Source organism: Cibotium barometz, chromosome 20, assembly GCF_041138505.1.
Source record: "Cibotium barometz isolate CiBa-2024 chromosome 20, ASM4113850v1, whole genome shotgun sequence".
Lineage (NCBI taxonomy): Eukaryota > Viridiplantae > Streptophyta > Polypodiopsida > Cyatheales > Cibotiaceae > Cibotium > Cibotium barometz.
The window spans coordinates 19,552,182-19,564,413 of NC_141065.1; the positions used below are offsets into that span (position 1 = coordinate 19,552,182).

Consider the following 12,232-nt stretch of genomic DNA (forward strand, 5'->3'; position numbering starts at 1 on the left):
GGATGCCTTATCTATTTATGCTCTACTCGTTTGGACATACAGTATCCTGTTTCTCAGTTGAGCAAATTCATGCATTGTCCGAGCACTATGCATTGGCAAGCGTGTAAGCGTGTCTTTCGCTATCTTAAAGACACCACAAACTTTGCCTTGTTTTATGGCAGTTCTTCTACACTATGCTTGCTTGCATTTACAGACAATGATTGGGCAGGTTGCTATGACATGCGAGTGTCAACCAAAGGTAACTGTTTTCTTCTTGGTGACTCATGCATCTCATGGCTTAGTAAGAAGCAGCCAACAGTGGCCACTTCTAGCTGTGAAGCTCAATACAGGGCAGCCTTTACAGCTACTGTGGAATGTATTTGGCTACAATGCCTTTTAGCCGATCTTGGTGTTGGACAGCAGTCCCCTACCACCATTTACACTGACAATCAAAGTGCTTTGGCAGTTGCACAAAACCCAGTATTTCATGCCCGCACAAAGCATATTGAGGTTCACTATCATTATGTCAGAGAAAGGCTCCATGCAAGAGAGATTGACTTGGCTTATGTGTCACACATGCCAATATAGCAGATGGGTTTATAAAGCCTCTTTCGAGGAAAAAGTTTGAAGCTTTCTGCAAAGCTTTGAGCTTACAGCCTCTATCAAGGTAGTCTGCTACACCTTGTCTCCGTTCACACCATTCACTTGAGGGGGGTTTGTTGGTCATGACCACTCCCAACTAGTTCAGGTGTGAACACAACTTACCCACGGGCACTTTTTCCCTGTGACTGGACACAGGTTTTTTCCCCGTGTGAACACACTTATGTGTGTTGGGCACTTTGCCCTAGGCTATATTTTGTACTCATAGTACTTTTGTACTATCATTATCATAAGAGTACTTTCCAGCAACTAGCTCTCTCACAAAGTGTGTGTGTGTGTGGTGGTGTACAGGCAAGCTCTCCCCAATCCCAATAGTTTTCCACTCCAGATCTTGCACCTTCTTGTTCAGATATGTCCACGTGGCATCCAAGTGCGGGATGCACATGACATTGTACTTGCTGTACCAGCCACTCTGCTTGCTGTACCAGCCACTATACTTATTGTACCAACCATTGTACCTACTATACCAATGGAGAGCTGAACCTGTTGTACCAACTCTATTGCATGAAGACCCGTGGTTTTGGGGGAAGAATCAATACCCACATGGAGGTACATGGATTATATTATTGGCTCGGCATTTCTACAGTCTGTGTTCCAGCTGAATGTTATGGTGGCCTCGTGTTGGGATGTGTTATGGCATTTGTATATGGATAATCCAGCATCTCCCGTGGGGAGAGTAAAGCCCTCAAAGCTTGTACATGATATTTTCTCCTTGGGTAATAAAATACTCCCGGGGGGGGGGGGGGGGGGCGCATTCCGGCCTCTATGCGATGTCAGCTCTACACATCTCTCTTTTACAGTTCTGTGGATTAACTTTTAAGTGGCATATGTTCAAGGCTATGGCCGATTTCAGTGTTTAATTGCATCAATGGTCAAGTGTTTTGTGAAACCCCCGGGCCCTCCGGGAAGTTACAGTCGGTTTGCTCAAGAAGGGGTCGGCCTCCAGCAAAAAATCCCACTACCTGTTTATCACCCCTTATTGGGCACCGCTTTTCACACTATGGTCCTGCCCCAGATCTAGTGGCCCTGTGCGCTGCTGTCTAGCCACTGCTGGGGCTGTCTAGCCTACGCAGGCTGCCCAGCCATGCTCACTGGCTGCCCATGGGCCAGCCCATAGCCTGGCAAAGCCTTATGACTAGCCGACTGGGCTGCACAGGCTGGCCGCCTTGCTGTCTAGGCCCCCATGGGCCGACAGCATGCCCTAGCCTTGCTCGCAAGTGGGCAAAGGCCATGGGCCATCTTGGTCCCCTTGGGTGGCCTAAGGCCTACCCCGTGCCCGTGTTCAAGGGATACAACCCCTTTTCTCGGGTAGCCCTAAGGGCTGCCCCCCTTCTACATGCAACTACATGCCTCCAAAGTCGCCCTCACGCAGAGTTTCCCAATATGATTCTCTTCCTATCAAGATCCACACACACCCATTATATGTCAGAAGACACAAACAGGTGCACACATGCTCGTCCTTGGGTTTGACCAGGCGTCCCCAACCCTTGGCACACATACACAGATATGCTCATAAGCATAAATCAAATGAATAAATGAATGCACAAACAATTTCTTGGTTTTGACACCGATTTCTTGGTTCATGTCAACGTCTAACTATGGTAGACTAACAGTATTCATATCCATGTTCTCAGTTCTCATTTCCTTCACTGATAAACAATGCCTCCATGAGATGGTTGGTCCCATGACTCTTGTACAAAAGATTTAGTGATGTTCAATCTCAAAGTTGCTCCTTTTGGATGCAACTTGGACAACAACCCTCAAGTCCTAGAATACTCAATTCCCTGCAGTGGAATATAGACCTTGAGCATTCTCCTTTGTTTCTAGTTCCTTGGATGTCAAAATACAAAGGCCGGTGACATCCCATCGGCTTCATATCGGTTGTCCTCAATTCAAAAGTTTCCTGATATGCCTGTAAAACATGTGGGTACTCCGCAAAGAAGTTCTCATCCACCCACTTGGCATTCACACCCGAATAATTCAAAAGTTTCCTGATATGCCTGTAAAACATGTGGGTACTCCGCAAAGAAGTTCTCATCCACCCACTTGGCATTCACAGCCGAATAATTCTTGAACTTTCTAGTAATCTTGCCATGCAATCCCCTTCTTTCCTTTGAAAGACGATCTGCTCCGGTTGAAGAACTTCCTCTAGCTCTTCAACTTCTAGTGGATCCTCGTTCACTGGTTCCAAAGGTTCAGGACCCTTATAAGCTCTTAGGAGACTCACATGAAAAGCATTGTGAATCCTCCAATGATCGGGTAATGCTAGTCTGAAAGCCACATTGTTGATCTTTTCCAATATTTGGAAAGGTCCATAGTACCTGTTGGACAACTTTGGATAAATGTTCTCTTTTCCTATGTCTCAACAATGAGAGCATAGCTGAATTTATTTGCCCAAAAGCACTTGAGAAAAGCGCTTTAAAACTCACTTATAGCCCAAAAAGCATCTTTTTAATAATGAAAGCTCTTCTCTTTTTAGTATTTAAAAAACTTTTAATCTTTTGCTTTCCAAAAGCTAGTCACATCATTCCAAGCCGCCCTGCGCTGCTATCCTGCCATGTGTCAATGCCATGTCACCATCACCACGTCATTAGCGCTACGACACTTGAGAAAAACCTTGAGAAAATCTGAAAATAAACAAAAGAGAGAGAGTAGATAGAGAAGACACCACACTAGCGATCGGAATAGCCTTGGGCCGACCCTTCCCCCTTTGAGTTATATCAGATAAAACCCCTTGGAGGAGTGTGTGAGCATATCCAATAGCATCTAGGAGATATGATCTCTTACAATGGGCTTCTTTTGCACTATGAGAAAACTCAGGTTTCTAAGTTCATAGCAATCCCTTATAAATTTCAATGTTCGACACCAAAAAGAGTTGTATAGCTCACCGGATCCCCAGAATCGAGCATCCTGTGTGCAAGAAACAAATTGACATCATACCTGCAGCAGGACAAAGCACATACATCTAAATCAATATCACAGGACTATGACAAGACCATCTAGTAACATTATAAGAAGTGGCTGCCGAAGCACATTTATTGAACAATGTGATCACATACCATGCACTATCCCTAGACGACTTCGCTTCAAACTCCATCGCATTGAGGTCTTTCTCATCTAGAGATGAAGCAAACAGTTTTGTTAACTTCAGAAAGTGAGCCATATGGAGAATTGGCAAAAAGCACAAGAGGCAAGCTTTTTCTTTTTTAATTCTGTAAAAGCAAGAATAACCTGATGGAGCTGCAGTTGACATAGCTTCTGCTCTCTTTGGCATAAACCCTTCATCGGATGATTTCTCAGAAACCTTTCCAGCCTGTTTCTTCAATATATACCGTCTATTCCAGAACCAATTCTGCACCTAAATGCATAAAGATAGTATAGAGTTTCATGTTTATGAAATGAAATACTTAAAAGACTGATAAAGTGAATATGTAATTGATGTTTTTTTTGTCAATATCAAAATAATACAAGCAAGTCTAGTGGTCCTCCAGGCCTGGCATGTCAAAAGGGATGACAAAAGCCTTTGCATGTGTGTTTCACAAACATGCAAGCAAGGCTAGCAGTAGTAGCCCTTTGAAAGGGAGCACTGTAAAGATATAACAATCTTGAAGACACAAAATTGACCGCTAGGAAGTCAATATAATTGGCTTCCAAGAGAAATTAATGTCTGCCAAATATGGAGATGCAGCCTGTGAGACCAAAGATGAGAAAAATTAGATACAGCTAGATCAATTCGAAAGGAAATGATGTTTGACAGCACATGCACGGACATGGATTTAGCCTGATATGCTCTCATCCGGGATGACCCTATACAGCAATAAAATTCTCAGGATGGGTTGCGACATTCGGGTCCCTTGAATGCATGCACTTGGGATCAACATACAGCAGGTCCATATCTCATCCGACAAACTACATAAAGAGGCAGGTTAAAAGGTAGAGTCTTCTGTTGCTTCTGCTGCAGTACATTCCCAACAACTCAAAAACTACAAAGTCCAAAAAACAAAGGCATTTGTGAATAAAAAACCCAGCAAACCTGCTTTTCTTGTACAATCTTTCCCCCACGCTCTGGAGATTTACTGCAAATCATAGCAACAGCAATAGATGTTGGAACAGTGAGAAGCAAGAACAATCACAATGCTGTGATAGATTAGATCAGTAAGATGCAAGGGCATGCAGACATTACACAGCAAAATTATTTGAGGTCGTAAAAAGCAATTGTAATTTGTGGCAGGCCACTCATCGCATCACGCCATTGGCCAATTGAGAGTATCATCTCACCATCTATTGATTGAATCCGGTAGAGCACCTCAGGATGCACGGGTATGCAGAGTATGCACGAATGGAGACAAAGGAGCACTACATGTTCAGATGCCCACCCTACTACGAGATTTGCAGGAGATTCCATTGCTTTTTGGCCCTCTTTCATGGGTTATACAGTATGAGGATTAGACATGCTTGGGCCTGTACTTACTATAGCTCCGTCGTCATTGGGAGGTGAGCATAGCTTAGGGAGTCAGAGCGAGCTGGATGCTTCCCAGCCCTCCATTACAGATTTCTTGTGACTGAATCCACCACAACAGAGGATGTCACTAAGGCCCCATAGAGACAACGAGATCACACAGTCAAATCGACTCCATATCAAAGCACGGAACCCTCTAGCCCCATGCGCCCGTGGAGTCACTAGAGAGAGCGCATGATCCCTCCTGAAGGCCAGATGCCCCCGCCCCCAGGTGTCCCTACCTTCCACCCCCCAGCTGCAGATCAAGGACAGACTCCGGTGACATAGAGAGATCTCACCACAGGAGGTGGACAACACATCACCACAGCTCTGTGCTCTCTTATGGAGGAGGATTGTACTATTATTGGATCAGGCATGCACCTTTTTTATTTGACACATGTTCATAGTATAGGTAGCTAGTTTTCTTTTTCAGGTATTAGATTTCCCATGGATCAATACTCTCATGGAGTCATCTTTGGTCTCATAGACCCTTAGGGTCCTTTAAAGACGTTGATATAACTAAGTCGCACCCACATAGCATCACGGTCACTCTGCACACAAGGCGTTCGGAACCACAATAACTACTTTGTCCTACACATCCCCCCTATATGCAAGCCATGTATCAACTTCCCTTTCAACCCCTACGTTTCATTTCCACAAGTTGCATTTGGAACTTGGAGTTTCGTTAACACTGAAATCTCCCATTACAGGCTTGCTCTTAGACTACCTGTGTGAATCCCTAGGCCTCAGTCACTCGGGCCTCTCTCCCTTTTATTAATATCCCCCAGTAGTATGACACATGCATTCATGCTAAAGATGATGCATGTCACATGCATCAATGCTGGCAATGATGCATGTCCCAAGGGCAAGCGCCCATGAGAATGACAGGCTGGGAACTACAGAAGCATTTTACCATCAGATGGTGCAGTTGGGGGACATCAAATTTGGCCACATTTCAGCATGGGAGTGTGCAGTAAAGGGTTTTTTGCAGCCCTTGGGAAGCCCTGGCCAGGCACCCAAAACATGACGGTAGTGGGCTGCCTAGCCTCAGACTCGGGGTAATGACTGAAATTTTCATCCACAATACTACGACCATTAAGTGACAACGATATTTCTTTGCAAGTAAAAAATTGGTCATATCTAAAACCATGCAAGCCTGAAAGCTATGTGAAAGATACCTGAACTTGTCAACCAGGCCTCGCACATCTTTCCGTGAGGGACTGCCCTTACTTTCTTCCCATAACTTCTCCATTGCTGCTACCTGATTTTTGCAGAGAATTAGGAAGCATGATGAAAGTGATTTTCAGCATCCCATGCATCATAAAAAGGTAGTAATTCCAATTCAGTAGCGGTGAAGTGTTTTAAAATGCATTGCAAGTATTCAAAAGAGCACTATATCCTATATAACAAGAGATAAAGAGGCCTGCCTTTGTTGGCTATAGGAAAAGTGACAACATACACAATAATGATCACACATGGATGGTCGGCTAGTGCCTGTGGGATGGGGAGATCTTACATATCATGCCCTCCATTGCAACGCCATCTGTCCTGGTGCAAACCATGTGGCGTGGGTGCGTAGGCAAAGGAGGTCGTAACGGATGAGGCGGTTTACCTCTCAGTGGGTGAGATGAAGGGTGCATCCAAGCTGTACTAAAAAGGTTGCAAGCAGCCCATACGAAGCCCTGTGCACTGTGAGTCAAGACAACTCCAATGCAATCCTTGGGGTTCTATGTCTATCCAAAGGAGTACACGGAGTGTATGAATGTTGTCTGGAAGAGTGTGAGAGTGATGCTCCAAACTCTGCTAATATGGTGGGGTGCAGTACGGAGGATTTACTCCTAATCATGCAGAGGAATATCATATCTGAAGCCTCTCAACCTTCCTCTCTCCAAGCCTCCGCTCCAAGATCTAGCCCCATACAGAGTCATTAAGGTGTCGAATAACCATCCCTTAGTGTGTCACTACCATGATATTTTCCATTATTTTTATTGGGTTATATGATGGTTTTGTACCATGGGGCACCAGACTTGTTTTATGAGTTATATGATGGTCAGTGTACCATGGGACTTATGGATGTACTTGGTTATATTCTGGTTTCACACCTAGGACCAGCTATATGATGGTACCTAGGGCCCAAGGCTAGTGCAAGCAATGTGAGTGGGAGATTGTCCAATGTGCATATGCATGTTTTGATGTGTGTCTGCACCAGGTTTAATGCATGCTGTGTGGATCATGCCTGCGCGTTATGTGTTTATGTGTCTGAGGAGCCGAGGACGCCCAAAACTAAGTGCCTGCAGGGTTATGGTGTGAATCTGTTTTTTACAAAGTTTTTGGCTTGGTTTTCCAGGCACATTTGTAAATTTTATGGTATTTTGATGGTACAAATGTGTACTCTTAAAAGGTCATAGGTTGGTTGGCACTTTAGTCTAAAAGGTTGGTTGGCACTTTAGTCTAAAAGGCTGCCCACCCCATTAATATGTGTGGGGGGGCCATAGACGTTGAAGTTTTAATAGTTTTAAGCAAGCTTTTGCTATTGGTCTTGTATAAAGATTATGTGAGCTTAAAGCCTGTGTTTTGGGGCAAACAAAAGCTGGTTGACCTCTTCTATCGCGTATACATGCTCCTCTAGACATTAGTGCTGACTGCTGTACCAAGCACCCTACTGTCTGTACAGTCATACTTTCTGTCCATACAGCCATAAGAGGCTGCAGTACACTGCTGATCGCATCCCTACTTTGCAGTAACCACTAACCTGCAGATTTTGACCTGTTTTTTGCTGTACCGCTTGTACTGGTTGCTCCGTACCAGCTGAACCTGATTTTATCACATAGCATTGATGATACTTGATCAAGACATAATGAGTCAAGCTAGATACTGCTACATGAAACCAAAAGGGCGATAGAGCTATTCCATAGCCTAGGGATAATAAATGCTGACCTTAGCAAGTGCTGCATATACTGGTGATCTAGATACGGTGCTGTGGCCATTTGGCATGATAACATGGCATGCTAACTCAACACATGACGGGGAAAAGCTTTGTAAAATGATAAAATTTCATATGGCATGACTAAGAGTGATTATTTATTTACCTACAACACCCTCACTTTATGTCTAATACTTCAAACCACTGTAAACATAGGAATCATGAGGTCCAATGCCATAGCTTAGGCCCTAAATAATGGCATGAATTCCATTGGTGCAAATTAGTCTTGGTCATAAAGGCTCGGCACAACATCACAACTATATCATGATAAGACCGCAATATATGCACCTTTCAGAGTGGTAGGGCTTTCTCCAAGCAACAAAACCTAATCCTTAGTCTTGCCCAAGCACACAATGTCACGTGCACACCTGCTGTCCTAGGGTGCAATCTGGTGATTCTGTGAAAATATGCCCAAAATGGTATTTACCCAGCCCAAAAAAAGGGGATTTTATTTGACATTTTTGTCTTGTGCTGCTGACCAACAGCCTTATCTGGGCCGACCAGCAGGCGCTTCATAATTCAGAAAAAGCACAACATAAAATCAACAAACACCAACTTCAGCAGCTGACCCTACTACAGCAGCAGCCGCCTGAATCATCATCGTTTATCAGCAGCACCAGCCGTCGGCTCCATCATCCTGCAACAGCAGTGTTTCTGCCCATACCAGTCTGTTGTCGGCTCTACCCCCTGCAGCAGCATCAGCCTGGGAACCTCCTGCAGTTCATCGTCCATCTTCAGCACTGTCTCTGCTGTACCTTCTCTGTCTGGTGCTGTTTCATCATCTTCAGCCATCTGTTCGCTGCTCCTTCACGCAGCCCAGGTGTCAACATCGACAGCCCTTGACCCCTGCGTTTCTACTACCCACTGTCAGAATACACAGCGGAGATGATGACCAAATCTGGGAATGAAACCGATCCCGTCAAGTGGGAAAAGACTCCGTTGGACACCCACACGCGTAATAGCACCAAGAATCTTACAGGAGGACATGTGGATGTACCTTAAAGTTTGAAGGACTCTAAGATGATGAGGACCGGCAAGAATTACAAGTTGTCTTCTCGGTGTTGTGGTCCTTATTAGATCACAAAGAAGATAAGTGATGTAGCTTACCGGTTGGCACTACCTCCTTGATTCACCCTGTGTTTAACATCAGCTGTTTGAAAGAACGTCTAGGTGAAGGTGATGAGATTGTGCGACTAGAGGAGATCCCTAACCTCAAGGACATGACTAGGTATATTTCTATGGAACCCAAGTTGGTTCTATTGTGGTATGGAATGCAAGGGCTTTGCACATGGAGCCATGTCTCGCATGCTACTAACCTCCATGCTCAAAGGTGAGCCTGAATGGCTTTAGCCTCTATGGTTGGGCATTGAGCAAGATGCCCATGTCTATATATTTATGTGTTTTGCTTAATCGCGCAGGTGTCTCCTAGACAAAGGTCTTACATATTACCCATGAAAGTTACATCAATATTTATTAAAGGTTTCCCTCAACAACTCAAACTTGTAATCAAATCGAATCCCACAAGATGGTCATGCATGTAGACTCGAGAAATGGGTGAAAACACCCAACAAAGCATTACATCGAGATAGATTGCATCCAAATTTGACCTTGTGCGACACAAAAATGGCCCTCAGGGCATGACCATTCATGTGTGTCACAAAACCCTTGTATCTACGTAAGCATAATTGCTTGTTTATGCTTACAGCCCTCAAATGGAATCCAATACTAGCAACCCTTTACCTTAAAGAGCTGAGATGACCTTTAATGCTATTTTGCCCTTAAGAAACTTGGTTTTACAAAAAAACAAAAGACAATGGCCTTCCTATGTGATATGATATACCATTACAGAAGAGTCTTTTGAGAGATTAAAAAAAATGGGTTTCAAGGGTACCCTTTGAAAGCCTTCCTCACAAAAAAAAAAATAGGTTTCAAGGGTACCCTTTGAAAGCCTTCCTCACTAGATTATGTGCAAGATAACTTCCAGTATTGAATTATGTACATTATGCGCTCAACCTAGATTATGTGCACTATGTGCATGATTAATAACATTTAACACAAGATTATGTCCATAACATTTAACACTTAGCCCTAGTTTATATGCCTCATGTGCAACATTAACAGCCGACAAGCGTAAATTAAAATCCTAAAGGAGGGGGGCATTGTGCCCTCTGCAAAAGATTTTCAAACAACGAATGCTTTCTTGGATGATCCAATGCTACAACAAGTGAATCTGAATAATGGAACAAGGACAGCATCGACAGGTGATTAAAGCTTCATTAAGAGGTGAATTTTCTCTTGTGTACTGACCTCGTTGTGCAGAAAGCGAAATGACTGGACTGGGGGCCGCCCCATGGGTGGTACACGCAAGCCCTAAATCCGCTTCTGTGTGTTAGTTGCTGAGTGAAATAGGGTTGTGCACAAAGGGGCCGGCACGTGGAGGAGACGCGATGATCCTCCTCAAGCTGGTACAAAGCGTTCTCATCGTTTTTTCGAAGCGATCAGGCCAAATATAATTTTGACTCGATGTAGGTCGAAGTACCTGCCCAATTTGGTGGGCTTTCCCTATAAGACAGCATAAATATCAATGTTTATTTATTTGTTTCAATTACTTGGTATATAAATTCATTTAGCCCTCCAATTGCTCAAAGGAAGGGCTTGACTAAGAGGATTTTTTGTTGTATATAGTAATGGGAAAAAAGAGATCTTTAATCTTACAACTCATCCTTATTTTTAAAAAAAATATATTCCTTATGTTAATGTACCCTATCATATGTGTGCTGATTCTCATGCACTTTCTATGTAATTGATATTTTTGTTTTTATTTTTTATTTATTTGAATTATATTATGTATATTTTTTCCATTTTATCACATCTGCTTTACTATAATCTATATAGTTTATTAAGCTTAATTATTGATTGTATATTATGTATATATATATGTTAATTATTTATTTATTTAAATTTTTATAACTTTTTCTTTTTACATTATAAACTCTAAAATTCTATGCATAATACCTCTTAATACCTATACTACTACTAACCTACATATATTATTAGCATGGCCTTGCTGGTAGTAGTAATATCTACCTCCTTATATTTTTCTACCAAAGCTCTCCCACCTTAGAGTGATCTACGTAGGTTTAATTAACATCGTGTAATTCTTACCAAAAAAAAAGATTACAAATGGCATCTCCATTTGGAAATTAAGCTCTTTAGTACCATTGAATTTTCTTCAAGCTTGATCGTTTGTGACAAAGAAGCCAACCCAATAGCAGAATAAGCTTCGTCCATATAAGAATATGGCACAGCGGAAAGAGAGATACCAAGACAAAGCACAATAGACAATGCAATAGATACACAATGAAGAGAATTTAAAAATTCTGATTATACCAAAGAGATACAAGTGATGGTGCTGTCCACCCGTGCGCTCTCAAGTAGAGCTTAGATGGCGATCTGGACAGACTCTAAATGGAGGATGTAGAAGGGATGAGCATTGGATGCCTTACTTAGCTCATGGCAACCATGTCCATATGTAGGCGATGTGGTAGACGTGTATACAACGAAGGTGATTACACTGCATAGACACAGTCACCACCCACGTATCAAGAATGCGGCCCACCGACAACTGACGCCCACTAATGATGGACCTGGTATCCAAGGAAATATTCTAGGGAATATTCCTCGTACCGTCACCTCGAGGGGCTCAGGTAACACTTATACCCCTGACCATCTCCTAACCATCGACATCTAAGCCGAGGTTCCCACTAAAGACATATGCACCATGGCCACTCCTCATAATGGGGGGCTAACAAATGTGCATTATACATCAAAGTGAGATACATGCTAAGAGGCGGGCATTGAGTGTATACTAACACCCCCCCTCAATGTCCACCCAAAGATGAACTAGGTTTTTGGCCCAACACCAAGTCGATGAAGAGGCCCAGTGAGCTGGTCCTTCCCAAGTGCATTGGTGAAGATGTCAGCACAGTTTTGCTCTATAGAGCAATACTCCAGCTCCACTATCTCATCCTCTATCAGCTCCCACACATAATGATACCGAATCTCAATGTGCTTCGTGTGTGAGCATGAAACACAGGTTCTTGGAGATAACC

General features: G+C 43.3%; 1 protein-coding gene across 1 annotated transcript in view; it reads right to left on the minus strand.

Annotated features, from left to right (window-relative positions):
- The window catches only part of LOC147627634 (protein SAWADEE HOMEODOMAIN HOMOLOG 2-like), a 55,370-nt gene extending 44,684 nt beyond the window's left edge, over nt 1-10,686 (minus strand). The window contains exons 1-6 of the mRNA XM_086814549.1: nt 10,428-10,686; nt 6,316-6,398; nt 4,673-4,715; nt 3,871-3,997; nt 3,699-3,756; nt 3,528-3,579 (exon numbers count right to left, since the gene is read on the minus strand). Coding sequence (XP_086670675.1) covers nt 3,528-3,579; nt 3,699-3,756; nt 3,871-3,997; nt 4,673-4,715; nt 6,316-6,398; nt 10,428-10,472 — 408 coding nt within the window. The 5' untranslated portion in view covers nt 10,473-10,686. The remainder of the gene's footprint in view (nt 1-3,527; nt 3,580-3,698; nt 3,757-3,870; nt 3,998-4,672; nt 4,716-6,315; nt 6,399-10,427) is intronic.
- Nucleotides 10,687-12,232: the final 1,546 nt, after the last annotated feature.